The 16,888-nt window shown below is 35.0% G+C and overlaps 1 protein-coding gene and 1 long non-coding RNA gene across 2 annotated transcripts; one reads left to right on the plus strand and one right to left on the minus strand.

Annotated features, from left to right (window-relative positions):
• Positions 1 to 64: 64 nt before the first annotated feature.
• LOC116301934 (uncharacterized) lies at positions 65 to 6,703 on the minus strand. Its single transcript, XR_004197793.2, has 3 exons — positions 6,382 to 6,703; positions 3,189 to 3,324; positions 65 to 242 (listed from the first exon to the last, which is right to left on the minus strand). It is a non-coding gene; the product is annotated as an uncharacterized LOC116301934 (long non-coding RNA).
• Positions 3,271 to 12,957, plus strand: LOC116301935 (disks large homolog 3). The gene is made up of 9 exons (XM_089027370.1): positions 3,271 to 3,345; positions 8,410 to 8,465; positions 8,965 to 9,081; positions 9,415 to 9,474; positions 9,885 to 10,022; positions 10,264 to 10,402; positions 10,802 to 10,891; positions 11,644 to 11,762; positions 12,152 to 12,957. Exons 2-9 carry the CDS (start codon positions 8,442 to 8,444, stop codon positions 12,305 to 12,307), a joined length of 843 nt encoding a protein of 280 aa, XP_088883496.1. The 5' UTR covers positions 3,271 to 3,345; positions 8,410 to 8,441; the 3' UTR covers positions 12,308 to 12,957.
• Positions 12,958 to 16,888: the final 3,931 nt, after the last annotated feature.

A 16,888-nucleotide genomic window follows, 5' to 3' on the forward strand; every position in this document is an offset into this window, starting at 1 on the left:
TTTTCCCATTTCTATATTCCTATTTTTCCGCTTGACACTTATACATGAAACAAAACATACATCGTTACACATTTTCATTTTTTTTATTTAAAAATTCTTACATTTTTGGGGATTTATTGAAGTAACAAAGTCAAGGATTTATTTATTTTATTTTGTAATTTTTGTAATAATTTTGACTTGATATTTCATTTAATGCCCAAACGGGCGGCCATTTCCTTCTGAGCTTGAAACTTTACCTGTTTCTGAAATAAATAATATTAAAATATAGTTAGTATAAAGCTGGGGGGAAAGACCTTTTCCATATCATTAAAAGTAACATTCTATAATGTAAGCTAAATATAAATATTTATATATTTTTTAACTATTTATTTATCTTAAAAATAAATTGAATTCGAAAATAGTGATATAGAAAGTTTTGAAGATATTTTGTGATAAAAATAAAAGTAAAAATCAAAAATGATTTCGATTATTCCCTTCACTTTTTTTGGTGTATTTTTTACGTGTCAAATTTGATCGTTTGTTTTCAAATTTTTGACACTTGAATGAAACAGTCAAAATATGGAAAAGGTCTCAAATCTCTCAGAGAGCAAAAATTAATAACAATAATAACTAGTACTAATTAGTACATTACTAATGTATTTACTCGTTCTATAAATAGGATTATATTCCAATTGAAATTCCTAAACTCAATGGTAGCTTTGGGCTTAATGTAATGGTAAGAAAACCGCTGTGCAAAAGTTATGCATTCGCTTGCTCACATCTCTTGCAAAACGCACAAAATGGTCCAAATTTTAAAAAAATAGAATCGTGAAATCTGATTCGCTAAAGAAATTATTTAGGTTAAGACATTGGTCGAATTCTTTTCCTTTACAAGGAAATTTTGAAGAATCTTTATACCATTTATTTTTCGTTCACGTTTTCAGCGTACGAATACTCTTAAATTAGAATAAGATGAATTATTCATTAGGAATGAAAGCTTCATTCACTTCATATGAAAATATTTTTTGCCGATGGAATTATTTTTGATTGATCATGAATCTTAATAATTTGAAATTCAAATACGACACTTCGTTTCAACTACATTTTGACAATTTTGATTGATTGTTGTATGAAAGTTTACAATTTCGTCAGTTTTACGAAGCCATAAGGCCTAACAAACACCAAGTTAGCCCATAATTTAAGCTTAAAAATAACCTGTCAATCTTTAAAAATTTCTCGTTTTTATTCGAAATTATTTTCCAAAAATGTCTTTCAAAATAATATTGACATGTTTTGCTCTTTAAAGCAGTTTAAATTAAATAACAAAATATTATAATATTTTGAAACTTTCATCACCATTATACGAAAATATATTCAGTAGAAATAACAAATATTGAAGTGTGAGTATCAGGGAAGTCGGCATTATTTAGAGTGAATATCTTACATGATATCAACAATACTAACACTAGGGTGCTTAAGCTATTATTCTTGATGAAAATTTTCGTTGTTTTTTTTTTTTTTTTTTTTTTTTTTTTTTTTGAATTAGGTTAAAATGAAATTAGTGTCAAACTCGTGTAAAATGTTTTAAAATAAAAGTTTTTTTCGGTGATTTCTGGAAAAAAATACAACAATGTTAACTAGATCTATGAATTTGAGGATATAGTTGAATCGATATTTGAGATCTGTAAAAAAAGCTAATAAATTATTTAAAATTTCAAATAAGTGTTTTTCGAAATTTTGCGATTTTGTCTTTGCTTGAATCAAAAATATAGTTACAAAATTGCACGAAAACGTGAAAGAACCTTACTCGATTCCTACGAATCTTACTAAAAATACATAACTTATCAAAAAATAACATATTAAAACGCAAACAAATTAATTGTTCTCTAAGATTTATAAGGTTTTTTTGGATTATTGAGTTTTTAGATTTTAGAGAAAAATAAATATGTATGTGTATATTGTATACGTGCTTGATAATATACGAGAGCGCAAAGTAAGAAAAAACTTGTTTTTATTGCCGATGATTTCAAACAGACCGAAGCCATTTGGTCATCAAATCTACCAAGAGTATTAATCAATTGTTTAAGATTCATAACGAACAGCCTATACGCTAATGTAAAAAAAAAAAGATGATATTTCATTCTTAAAATGGGAATAAAGAAAGAAAAAAGCCTTAAATCTAAACGTATATTGGAACATTTACTTTTAAGGAACGATTCCGTACTTCTTTTTTTTTTTCTTTTTTTTTTTTTTGTTTTTTGTTTTTGTTTGTAGTAATTTAGCTAGATATCTACACCACAATATAAGCTAAAAGTTTTTGAATAAACATAGCAAAATATAATATTGACTTTTTGATGGGTAATGAGTATATGGAAAAAAAAATTGTCTAGATGGAAATCCGTTATTTGTAGATCTCTTCAAAACTGGTAAATTGAAACTTCAATGACCAAACTTTAACGAGAATGCAAGAATTATTTATTTATTTATTTTAATTTTTTTATCTTATCAGTTTCTTTGATTGTACATGTGATTCTTTAGAATCGTTCTTATTGTAAATTGGCCTGAAAAGCCCTTTTGGGAATCCAATAAAGTCTATGTATGTATGTAATCAAAGTGAAAAAATTTGCTCGACTTTTTCAAAATCTTTTTTCTCATTTTGCATAACTCAATCTAAAAGTCATGGTTCTTTAGTATAAAAAATGGGTTTAGATTTTGCATTGTGAACTGACAGTTGTCAGTTTGAAGTCATTTTTCTTTAAAGAAAATCGTATACGTCGGACAAAATGAGAAAGTGAAGACAGCTAATATCCGTTGAAACAATAAACAATAAATTCTTTCGATCCGGATTTTTTTCAGCCATTCCAAGATGGAATTTCAATAAAATGCCAAAATATAAAATATAAAATGTAGATTATTTTTGAAATCTTGAAATTTTAAGAAAATTTAAATTTTTGGTATATTTTTTATGACATTCATAATTTTTTTATGGAAACTAAAAATCTTTTGTTCTTTTGTGAAAAATCGGTTCATGATTTCCGTATCTTATCACTGGATCATTATGTGTGTTTTGCAAAAAAATCCTGCCACATTTACGAAAGAAATACCTTATCAGGATCTAAATCTCTCAATTTTTCTTAATGACTGTGCAATTTAATTTCCTTTTGAGATTATCAGCATTTTCACCCCCTTGTTTTCGCCTTGAAACATACCTTGAAAATGCCTACATCCCACATGGCTTGAAAAACGTGCTACCATCTTATTCAGCTTTTTTCTTGGATTTACAGGGTGGAAGTGAACTTGGTGGAATTTACGTCAAAAGTCTGCTTCCTGGAGGAGCTGCAGAAGCTTCAGGAAAGATCAAAGTTGGTAAGTGACAGGAAGAAAAATATGTTTTAAAAATAAATGGGCGATAGTTAATTCATAAATGCTTGTGGATTCAATTTAAGTTTTTAAATTTGTATTGTTTACGTTCAAGAGTTCAGTGCGATAAGCTATAGGTAACTTTTAAAATAGGGATTTTTGTAATTGCATCGAGCGCTAAGAAAAGCTGTGAAAATTCATGATCGAAAAACTTAGTAAAATTAGTAGTAAAATCAAATTAAATGTATTTGCTTCTTAAAATATGAGAAAAACGAAAAAAGAGCAAATTTATGACTCATAGTCAAGTGCAAAATATTGCAGCTTTTGTATTTCTGTTTGAGGTCCAAATATTGACATACAGACAGTAAATACTCTTATGTTATCAGTCTCAATAGTCATGTTGTCCACACAAGCAATTTCCTAAAAACAATCAACTATATAATAATTACGTTGAGAGAATTTTGTCTGATATTGAAAGAACCGCTTGACAGCAACCTCTTTTTCCTGTTAATCTTTCTTTCATTATTTTCTTTCTCTTTCTACTTTCTTTCTTTCTTCCTTCCTTATTTCCTCCCTGCTCCCTTCTTCCTTCCTTTCTTTGTTATTTTCTTCCTTCCTTCCTTATTTCATTCATTCATTCATTCCTTTCCTTTGATTTTTTCTTTCTTATTTTGTTTCTTTGTTTCTTCTCATCTCTCTTTCTTTTGCTTTTCACCTCCTTCTTTTTTCAATTAGATATTCTCATTAGCTTACTTTCTTTCATGTTTGCTTGCTTTCTTATTTCTTTTGCTAACATTAAATCATCCTAGTCATAGTAATTCTATATTTCAGGCCACTCCAATAGTCCTTTTCAAAGTTCCCTGCACCAAATTGAAAGGTAGCCGTGCCTTTGCATCGAAGCGAGACGAACGGTGAGCTTGCAGTGTTAGAGACCTTATTTAACACCTTGGACAATTATTAACATGTCTCTATCATTGCAAGCTCACCGTTCGTCTCGCTCCGGTGCAAAGACACGGCTACCTTTCAATATGGCGCAGGGAACTGTGAAGGGGACTATTGCCTACCATTCTTCATCTTTCAATCAAATCTGTCTCTATTAATCACTTATAATCATATGAAAACGATCTGTCTTCTTGCCTTATCATATATATACTTAATGTTAAATTGACAACTTTTCCTTTCCAACTCAAAAACGAAGGTCATAGTCTAAATAAGAAAAGGTAGTCAAGAAGGGTTTCCCGCAAAAAATATCCCCAGCGCGACAAAGCTTGTAAGCGAATATTGCATTAACAAATTGATGCAGAGGTGTGACTGCACTTTTCAGACATCGTTTTTATATTCAAACTGGATAGCTGAACATTTGAGATAAAAACAAATATATATGTATATATTGGTTTGAGGGTGATCCTTTCGAAACAATGCGTTTAAATTTCGACCAAATCTCAACCTTGATCACGTACAAATGTTTCACGACTCTTTTAAGGAACGAGCACCCTCGCGATAAGGTATTAAACCAAGTGCACACTAGTCATCAAAGTAGTCAAAAAACTTTGATGATTTTGCGACTTCTCCTTAAGCTTCTTACATCAAAATCAAGTCTTAGTAAGGAGAAGATGACATTGGATCAGTGAAATTTAGATCATCTCTAAGTTCTATTAGACCAAGAGTGTTCTCATTCCAGTAGACAGGAATGTCATTTGAGTGTTTTATCAGCTTAAATTTCAAATTCAAATTCAATATCGCTGTATGTACATGTCTACTTTGTCTGCTGTTGGATTGCAGCTGTCTCACATCTGAGCCAGTAAAGCCCACCAACAACTTTAAGATATACAGAACTTCCAAATAATGTACAGTCATTCTTTCTTTCTTCTTTTTTTTTTTTTTTTTTTTTTTTTTTTTTTGTATTGCAATTTACTTCGAATTTCGATTCCATTTGAACTTTTTTGCTTCGTTTTTCTAACCACTTCTCCAAACTAAATATTTCTTAGTGTTCTTCAAAACGAAACAAAAAATATACCAAAGTATAGCAAAGGGGGATTAGAGATTCGATTTCGAAATCAGTTACGAATTGTACGTCTGAAAGTTAGGGATTAGGAATGCTTTCTTAATTGAATTTCGTATTTGAAAGTAAGGAATTTCTGCGGTCGCTTGATAGTACGTCGTTGAACAAAAGCTTGTACTTTCGGCTATCCACCCAGAAGCGATAGAAATGCATCTATAAATTATTCACTACTTTGTGCAGATCTATACATTGAAATAATACCTACACGTCGTTTACTATGATCCTAACAGCTTGCACAAAATATAGGAAATTCAAAAGTGTTTTATAGACCATCCAGGGAGATTTTCAAATGCATTTGAAGGTTTTTTTCAATAGATGTTTATTGGAAATGCAGATTAAGTCAAAGCCAAGTCCATCTGCTTCTTAAATGAGGTTAGATAGTCGAACTTCCAGTGAATATTCCGTTTGAAAAACTCTACTCCATATTACTTGCAAATATACAACTTATCTTAACCTTAAAATTACTTTTTTTCTGAACAAATTTAAAGTTAAAAACGTCATCATTTTTATAAGAATTATTTTGGGTTCCCGATTTTCTTTTTTGAATTTTTTTGAAATTCAACTCGAATAGCACCAGTGAACATTTCTCACTCCATTGATTTTTTTTTTCGCTTCATTATTGAGAAAACCAAAAATTATAATTTCCAACACATTGATCAGCAAATCTTAGATTTAACATGTTTGAAATCCCGCAAGAACTACAGTCTACACACTACAAACAACAACAACAAAAACCTATATATACTCTACAAAATAACCTGGGTTTCAAAACAAAATATTCCAGATAGAAAAACCCGTGAAAATATATACATTTTATATATAATAAAAAGTAAAATACAATGATAAATTCGATTATAAGCTATGAAAAATACATTTTTATATCTTTGTTTAAGTATAATTCTTCGGTTTAAAAATAATTTAAACACAAAATATTTCTTTTGGAAGATGGAGTTTAACTTCAATAACAGAAAAATACTTACAGATTCGAGGTAACCATCTTATCATCACTGGTTTCTTAATAAGCATAGCAAAAACATCGAGTTGTAAATCGTTTACGGCTAAAGATAACACAAAGAAGAATAAAACATTTTTTTTTTCATTTTAGCACAAAATGAAAGCAAAATAATTTTTAACAGAATTAAAGGTAGTTAACAATAAGAATTCGAGGAAATCTTTCGATCTTGTAGCTGGAAATCTTCATTAAAAAATAATCTTTCAACTATGATTTTCTAGCCCTCGTAAAATGGAATTAATATACACGTTTGGTTGTAATAAGAGTTAGTACAACATCCGCGGTTCTTCCCCCGAATATTTGCCCACATATAATTATAATAAAAACAGATGGCAAAATGAATTGTTAATTCTGACCAATCAGAAACAGCCTGACGAAATTTCGACCAATCAGAAACAGCCTGACGAAATTTCGACCATAGGAGGGCGAGGAGTTATGACTAAGACTTGCTAAGTGAAATAGCGAATTTTGATTAATTGATTAGGTTGGAGACGCAGCTAGGAGAGTGTTAATGCATTGAGTTTGGGGAATTGCTGGATTGATTAAATCAATCATTTGAAGACAGACTGGCGTCTTGATCGAGAAAAAATGAAATTTGAACTTATTATTTTTACCATTTGTCATTCAACTCTCTCTCTCTCTCTCTCTCTCTCTCTCTCTCTCTCTCTCTCTCTCGATCTATCTTTCTTTATCTGCTTTTTCCATGCTTTTAACATATATTTTTCTATTTTTAGTAATTACGAACCACGTGATTTTTGCCAACTTTTTTAAATATTTTTGTACATTTCGCCTTTTCGCTTTTAATGAATTTCATCTTCCTTTGATTCCTCTGAAGTTTATTTTTTATTTATATATATATTATACAAGTATACAATTGAAACAATTTATGATCAATTTTCGGGATCACAGCTTTAAATTCTGAGATATTCTAGCTAATTTGTTGAGCTCGTGGGTCATAGCAACGGTAACTAGGGAAGTCGGTGTCATTAATTCCAAAGTGATGACATTTACCTTAATAAACACAATTTTAATTCCTGATAAATCATACCACAGCATATATAGAGGCTTTGCACCATCACGTGATGGCAGCCATGACAGGAGGCAGGAACAATTGAGTCTGGTCTAATCTGATTTACTTGAGAAAGAATTCAGTTTCCCAAGGAAGAACGACTCTATTGCTGTGCCTACTGTTATGGCATGTCTATTCCAGATTATTTCAATAGGTTTTCTGGAATTCGTACCATAGACCCCTTGCATTGATATCCAAGAGGAATTTTTCTGGGAAGACAAAACAATATACCGTCTTTTCTTATGGAAAAAACGTCCATTGTTTTGTTTCCCAAAACAATTCCTCTCGGAACTCAGTGCAAGGGGTCTACATCGCTGTGTTCCTTAATCACAGACTCATTTACAGTGTCTAAATATTCATTAATACCAACTTTAAAGTAAAGAATGCACAACTTCTAGAATACGAATTCTTTGAAATACTACAGACGTTCACTGGAACACGTGAATATTCTACACAAAATTAGATTAACCCTGAGAAACAGAATTCGAAACTGGGTATTATTATCCAACGTTACATCAAAAAGCTATTTGCAAGTTTACTCACAAAATGCTTTGTTTGCAAAAATTCATAGTTTTTTTTTTTTCCTTATGGACACCGAATATTTTTTTTTTCATTTTGCCTTACATACAATACATACAATTTGCCGTCACGCCGCAAGGAGTAGGTTTATTGTGTGCGTTTTATTGTGTTTTGTTTATTATATATTATATTTTTTAATTATATTTTGTCGCGACGTCAAAATGTACTATTTCGCGCGTGAAATTCGGAAGCCTTGTGATTGTCAGTATTCATGTTAGCTACGACTTTTCATGTAGTCGTAAACAGAAATATGATTTTATCCTTCTCAAATATACTTCTTGAGTGACACATGTACACTTATAAGATACCGACTTATGGAGTTAAATAATGTTTGCTTTCCTTGATCAGGGGACCATATTGTTGAGATAAACGGAGTTTGTATGGAAGGAATGAACCGAAAACAGGTGAGCAAAAACTGTCATTCATTCTTGCATCCATTTATTTAATTTATTCGATTCAAGTCATTCGGTCAGTCAGTCAGTCAGTCGATCACTCACTCACTCACTCACTCAGCCAGTCGTTCAGTCGGTCAGTCAGTCAGTTATTCAGTCGGTCAGTCAGTCAGTCAGCCAGTCAGTCAGTCAGTCAGTCACTCACTCACTCACTCACTCACTCACTCACTCACTCACTCACTCAGTAGATCAGTCAGTCAGTCGGTCAGTCAGTCAGTCAGTCAGTCGGTCAGTCAGTCAGTCAGTCAGTCAGCCAGTCAGTCAGTCAGTCAGTCAGTCAGTCAGTCAGTCAGTCAGTCAGTCAGTCAGTAATTAACTCAGTCAGTAGATCAGTCAGTCAGTCAGTCAGTAATTAACTCAGTCAGTAGATCAGTCAGTCAGTCAGTCAGTCAGTAGATCAGTCAGTCAGTCAGTCAGTCGGTCACTCCATATACTTTGCTCTACATCTCAGGCTGTAGAGTTACTTCGTCGCTCCGAGGCTACTGCAACGCTTGTCATCGAGCGTTTCCGACAGCCACAGGCAGACCTGCAACCTGTCGAAGACCTGGACCAACTAATGAGGACTTCGGTAAGTTTACATTATCAATCATTAACAAAATTCAAAAGAGAAAACTCAACTTCTCGTTACAAAACGCTGCTATATTCAATGCCTTCATTGAGCATTAGGGAAGTTTGAGTAGCCTTGCACCGCTAATGCGCTACCTGTCAGCGAGAATTTAACTCTCACACCCTCCCTCATGCAAGAGTAGTGTTTTTCTCATTTTTAAATTCAAATCGATCACACGAGAGCCATAAGCTTATTACGCGATATCCTCATGCCCGCACAGAACAAACAAAGTCTTGTACAACATTATCGTACGTACGGACCAAGAAATTAATTAAATATCTATATTATTTCCAGCCAAAATGCATTTACATCGAGCTTCAAAAGTATAACAACAGTTTTGGATTTAGCGTTGTGGTAAGTTTGTTAAGTGACTTAAAGTTATACTCTACTCTCCAGTGTTTTACGTCGAGTTCTTCTCCAACTACTCTTATTCGTTCTCCTTCCGTCCTTCCTAGCCTGCTACTTTCCTTCCTTCCTTCCTCCCTCCCTCTCTCCCACTCTCCTTCCTTCCTTCCTACCTTCCTTCCTTCCTCCCTTCCTCCCTCCCTCCCTTCCTCCTTCCTTCCTTACTTCCTTCCTTCCTTCCTTCTGTTTTTCCATTCTTACTACCTCATTAGCTCGATCCTCCCAGTCCCTCGTTCCCTCCCTAAACTCCCTCCTCTGCTTACCTACCTTTTTACCCAAATGCTTCCTTTCCTATCCTTCTTAATTCTTGAAAATTGCTTCGCCTTCGTGTGCTCAATCGTTCATCTTCTCGTGTGCAGGGTGGACCAGACTGTGGAGGTATTTTCGTCAAGTCAATCAACCCAAATGGAGCAGCGGCAATGGACGGTAGGATAGGCGTTGGAGATCGAATCGTGGCAGTCAATAACATCAATCTAACGAGAGCCACACGACAAGAGGTAAATACCATTTTTATAAGCATCTTATTCAGTTCCATTAAGTTAATATCTTGCTTTCTTTTCCCTCGTCCAAACTAGTATTTAAGTTAAGTTTGTTTGATGTAGTTGGTGTGTTGCTCTCTCAACACGTGAGTTGAATGTCGTGTGCCATGCCATGGCTTTGATACAAACTGGCCCAGACGTAGTTTTAGAATATTACGCTCGATAAAGTTAATATTTGCTTTTATTGTTTAATTCCAAGGCTGTTGATCAACTTCGTAATTCTCCTGTCATCGCTCAACTAGTTGTCGAGAAATGTGCTCCCGAAGACCACATCAACACGCAGCTGCCAAGTTCTATGGACAGCGGTTATACCCATACAGGATCTGTTCAGTACAGCGGTATGTAACTCCACGCATGCGCATTGCGTCGTTAAACGTGTAGTAAAGTAGTAAAGTGATGCAATCATGCGCATATTTGATACATTAAGACATCTATTAAGTACAGCGGTATGTTAGACAACGCATGCGCATTAATATAAGTTGTTAAATCACTAGGGAAAGTGAGAGATGATATTAGTTGAATAACGAGCGCATTCACGCGTGATATGATCAGTACAGCGGAATTAAAATGACGCATGCGCACTGGGATCATGATTCTATCGCTTGGGGAGGTGATTATTATACGATAAGCTTCTCCTTTGGAAGCTGTTCCAATGTTACGGCATCCTGTTACGTCTACGAATCATGTATTACCCACTCATCGAAAAACCTGCTTAGTATTCGATGTTTTATTCTTAGATTATGGAATGGAAGATCAGCCATTTGAAGTTCATTTAATCAAGGGACCACAAGGCCTTGGCATGAGCTTAACTGGAGGAGAGATGGGAGGTAAGATTGTTTGACATGCGTGACAATTATGTCACGCAACATGATCCCTAACAAACACTTAATTCCTTGCGTTACAGCAAGCTCATGAATTCGTCCCAAGTAAGATTTTCATAGAATTAGAATAGTCTCTAATGACTTTTTATACCTAAACTAACACAGTTCGTTTCAGAATCTCTTTTCATATTCAAATGTCAAACTCCTCTGAGAATAACACGACAGTAGACCTCCTCGGCTCGGGGGTCGGTGTCCACTGGTAGAACGAAGCTTGGGATTGGGCAAAATAACAAAAACAAAGAAAGCATGGATTATGGTGAACAATGTGTATTGTTCTACATGTGAGCTGCGTTCTTTGTTTTATCTCACCATTCATTGTTTGTTCATCCACTCCCAGACTTCGTTCTGCCTGTTGTGTATTACCCCGGCTCGGCGTAATGTTGTCACATTTCAGACTACGTGTCATTCCCTTGAGAATAAGATTCTTTGTTTGAGCTGTATCCATATTCATGTGTCTTCTCATGTGCAACCGAGCGCAAACCTTAAACAAAGAAATGATACTTTTGAGAATGACACGTGGTCTGAAATGGGACAACATTACGTCAGAGCCGAGGAGGTCTATAGCGAAAATAAGTAACACAAAAAAAGCTACCGAAAAGGATTCTGTAAGTGTAGGAATAAAACGTCATCATCCTTGGGGCCCTTTAAAGGGCTTTATAGCTATAAAAATATTTTTTTATTTTATAATTCTTCTCCAGGCCCTATTTACATTAAACGGCTAGTACCTGGAGGTTCGGCCGCTTTGTCGGGACAACTTCAAGTGAATGATATGCTTTTGCAAGTAAACGGGAAAAGTATGGAGAGACTTTCTTACAGGGTGAGTGACCTAGCTTATGGGCTTCCTGTGTTTTTGTCATACTTAGACCCCGGACTTGGAATCCCCAACTGAGTATATTCCTTTTACAAGCGGTGGATTTGAGCGCACCACAGGAAGACCAGTATTGATTTAGGTTTATTACTTTAAACTAAACCTGAAGAATGCATGCACCAAACCATCTAATGCAATGCAAACCATGTTATCCATACCAACGTCGTGGCGTTGCAGTGCATTCTGGGGCTTCTGGGGCATATTTCCAATATGGCGTCTATTCCTGAGTAACAGAAAATTGGAAACCAAACGTTATGTTTATAACATACATCTCCGTGTTTGATCAATCAAATTTAACATCCAATTCACTAATGACTCATTAACATTCTAATTCACAGGAAGCCCTTTCGATTCTGCGCAACTGTCCTCCAGAAGTGCGACTGCTGGTCAAACGTTCCAAGGGCGCATCGTATCCTCCATACCCAGGATTCCGTGGAAGCGTTAGTAGTTACGCAAGCTATGGAAGCTATGGTAGTATGTCAAGTTTGTCGTAGCCAATCAAATTTCTCGAGATTCTTCGGTACCAGGCTCCTATGTTTTTTGTTTGAAAACGAGGCCTACATGTGCATCAATTGGGAGAATCCAATGTATTAAAGCTTGTACACAAGGAGATAGACTTTTCTCAAGTGATGTCACGTTTTTAGTATGTCAAGTTTGTCGTAGCCAATCAAATTTCTCGAGATTCTTCGGTACCAGGCCCCTATGTTTTTTGTTTGAAAACGAGGCCTACATGTGCATCAATTGGGAGAATCCAATGTATTAAGGCTTGTACACAAGAAGATAGACTTTTCTTGAATGATGTCACTCTTATCAACTTTCCTGCAAAACAAAAGTTTTTGCTAGGGCCTTTCCCGAATAGCGGTGCGCGCGGATGACGTCATAAAAATGGAGACAAGGCGAAATTCAGACAAACAAACTTATACTCAGCTTTCAGCAAATAATTTTCATAGCCGATCGCAGTAGATCTTTGTTTAATTGGGTTATTATTCTAACTTTAAGTAAAAATAATAAAATCGGTTCGTTTATACTGAATGCAATGTTTATCTGAGTCTTAAAGCTATTTATTGGAATCTGTGCGCAGCGCTTTTCGCTAAAATGAGAATAAAACAATAGATTCAAGTCCAGGTTAGACTTGATGTTTCTATGCTGTTATTGTATTTTATCGAGCTCAGCCTCTACTTGCAGCAATATACCTTTCCTTACTTCACATCAATAACCAGAAAACCATGGCTCAAATTTGATGGACTTGATGTGTTCATACATTTACTATATTTTATCAAGCACAGCCTCTACTTGTAGCAACATCCTCAGACCTTTCCTGAATTCACTTCAGTGACCAGGAAACAATGGTTCCAAGTTGAGGATAGACTTGATGTGTTTATACATTTACTGTATTTTATCAAGCTCAGCCTCTACTTGCAGCAATAGACCCCTTGCATGTGACGTCAAAGCAGCTCGATGTCGGGGAAAAAACAAAAGAATTCCAATCTCCTGAGAATTGGAACCTATTGTTTTGCTCCCCAGATTGAGCTACATTCAAAAGTACTGCAAGGGGTCTATAGACCTTTCTTTATTTCACTTGACTGACCAGGAAACAATGGTTGCAAACCGAGGTTGATGTGTTAACTCCTTTACTGTATTTTATCATGTCTAATCTTGACTTCGTTGTTTCATTTGTAACTCAAGCAAAATCGGGGGGAGGGGGGATAGAAAGATACACGAACCTCGTAGCGATACAAGTCGCATTTGATTGGCTGGGAACATCACGTCATGCGCAAACAGTTGCGCCGTGTTTGCGTGTCTTTACAAGACAAAGAAATCAAATATTATTACTCTGATTTTTTTATATATATTTACGATTCTACTAATGCTTCTGAAGAAATAGAAAACTTGCGCGCGTGCTGTGTGCAGTTATAAAGCACGCAGGGATTGGCAGAACAAGAGAAAAGTGTTAGGAGAAGCACGACGCGTAGCGGAGTGGGCGATGACAGGTGGGCTCAAATGGGAAAGCATTATGTCCAAGCCGAAAAGGTCTGTTGGAAAGATCCGTTTGCAATCATTCCCAAGAGAATCAAATGACAAATATGGCGGCCATGTTGGTGGTATTAACAAAGGTTGCTAATGAGAAATGTTTTGTTATCAATACCTCCAATATGGCAGTGGTAACGTAATTAATGGTTTTCAACCATTCCCAAGAGAATTAAATAGCAAAAGACAAGGCGGCCATGTTGGAGGATATAACAAAAGAATTCATTGACAATTCTTTTGTTAAGTTCCTTCAACATGGCCGCCGTGAAAACCATCAATAAACGTCCAAACGATTCTTGATTTTAGAACGCACGCGAGCAATCCTGGTAAATTATTAATATACCATAAAAAAGCTTCATGCAAAAATGGATTAAAAAGTTCTTTTGAAGAAAAGTGTAAAGCCTGTGAAATGTCAATGCATTATTTATGAGGGACGCCAAATAGGTCATTTTTGGCCATTTTTAGGCAAAAAGCATGGACTATAGCCCATGGTTTTGATTGATTTTGGTCCATTTTCACACCTTTTGAAAAGACATGCATTATTTATCAGGGATGCCAAATAGGTCATTTTTGGCCATTTTTAGGCAAAAAGCATGGACTATAGCCCTATGTACCACAAGGCAGTAATTTAGGCCCACTTTTATTTCTCCTGTATATTAATGACTTACCAAATTGTTTGGCGCAAGCCATAACAAGAATGTTTGCTGATGATACCAGCATCAGCGTTCATGGTAAAAATGTAGGAGACTTGGAACCAAGCATCAACACTGAACTCACTAATATACATCAGTGGTTGTTAGCAAATAAGCTAAGCTTGAATGTAGCGAAAACGGAATTTATGATTATTGGGTCCCGCCAAAAGTTCACAGCGCAATGCGATTCCACTATTAATATTGCGATTAATGGAGCTAGCGTTAAACAAGTTGATCACACCAAATCTTTGGGTGTCACTATCGATAAAAACCTTAATTGATCAGAACATGTTAACAACATTTCGAAGAAAATCTCTTCAAGTATAGGGGCTCTAAAACGTGTTCGCCCATTTATTTCGACCGATAGTGCCATCCAAATCTACGAAGCCTTAATTCTACCCAAACTGGACTATTGTAGTGCAGTTTGGGATGGATTAAGTGATAAACTATGTGTTCAACTACAAAAGCGTCAAAATCGAGCGGCTAGAGTTATCACAAGATCTAACTATGACATAAGATCTAGCCATCTCCTTGACCAATTAAACTGGGATACACTTGCAGTTCGTCGTAAAAAACAAAAAGCCCTACTAATGTTTAAGACGATGCAGGGACGTACACCAGTTTACTTACAAAACCTTTTCTCCGACTACCATACTAAATACAACCTTCGAAATCATGATCATAAACTGTCAATACCTAAGCCACACACTGAATATCTAAAACGATCATTCAGCTATAGTGGGGCAAAATTGTGGAATGACCTACCGTTAAATATAAAAGAGGTCAAGTCAGTACGAAAATTTAAAACGGAAATTGATAGTTTGTACAGTAAGAAAAGTTGTAACTAAGGGCTCCACGACAAACATGTAAAACAGTAACTAGCTTTTTAATCGTAAATCTTTACTTTTAAATATTTTTAGGCAATCGACTGATGTTTTTACCGTGGCAAAATAAAGAAGCTTCCTTCCTTCCTTCCTTCCCATGGTTTTGATGGATTTTGGTCCATTTTCACACCTTTTCAAAAAAATATCTATCTTTAATAAAGAATGCAAAAAAGGTCATTTTTGGCCATTTTTAGGCAAAAAGCATGGACTATAGCCCATGGTTTTGATTGATTTTGTTCCATTTTCACACCTTTTGAAAAGACATGCATTATTTATGAGGGATGCCAAATAGGTCATTTTTGGCCATTATTAGGCAAAAAGCATGGACTATAGCCCATGGTTTTGATTGATTTTGTTCTATTTTCACATCTTTTGAAAAGACATGCATTATTAATGAGGGATGCCAAATAGGCCATTTTTGGCCATTTTTAGGCAAAAAGCATGGACTATAGATCATGGTTTTGATTGATTTTGGTCCATTTTCACACCTTTTGAAAAGACATGCATTATTAATGAGGTATGCCAAAAAGCTCATTTTTGGCCATTTTTAGGCAAAAAGCATTGACTATAGCCCATGGTTTTGATCGATTTTGGCCCATTTTCACACCTTTTGGAAAGATATGCATTTTTTATGAGGGATGCAAAAAAGGTCATTTTTGGCCATTTTTAGGCAAAAAGCATGGACTATAGCCCATGGTTTTGATTGATTTTGGTCCATTTTCACACCTTTTGAAAAGACATGCATTATTAATGAGGGATGCCAAATAGGTCATTTTTGGCCATTTTTAGGCAAAAAGCATGGAATATAGCCCATGGTTTTGATCGATTTTGGTCCATTTTCACACCTTTTGAAAAAATATTCATTTTTAGTGAAGAATGCAAAATACGGCATTTTTGGCCATTTCTGGGCAAAAAGCATGGACTATAGCCCATGGTTTTGATCGATTGTGGTCCATTTTAACCCCTTTTGAAAGGACATGTATTATTTATGAGTGATGCAAATTAGGTCATTTTTGGCCATTTTTAGGCAAAAGGCATGGACTATAGACCATGGTTTTGATTGATTTTGACTCATTTTCACACCTTTTGAAAAGACATACATTATTTATGAGGGATGCCAAATAGGTCATTTTTGGCCATTTTTAGGCAAAAAGCATGGACTATAGCCCATGGTTTTGATCGATTTTGGTCCATTTTCGAACCTTTTGAAAAAACATGCATTATTTATGAGGGATGCCAAATAGCTCATTTTTGGCCATTTTTAGGCAAAAAGCATGGACTATAGCCCATGGTTTTGATTGATTTTGGTCCATTTTCGAACCTTTTGAAAAAACATGCATTATTTATGAGGGATGCCAAATAGCTCATTTTTCGCTATTTTTAGGCAAAAAGCATGGACTATAGACCATGATTTTGATTGATTTTGGTCCATTTTCACAACTTTTGAAAACATGCATTATTAATGAGGGAT

Source organism: Actinia tenebrosa, unplaced genomic scaffold (assembly GCF_029948245.1).
Source record: "Actinia tenebrosa isolate PJP-AT-01 unplaced genomic scaffold, QUT_ActTen_1.0 PGA_scaffold11__36_contigs__length_13525064, whole genome shotgun sequence".
Lineage (NCBI taxonomy): Eukaryota > Metazoa > Cnidaria > Anthozoa > Actiniaria > Actiniidae > Actinia > Actinia tenebrosa.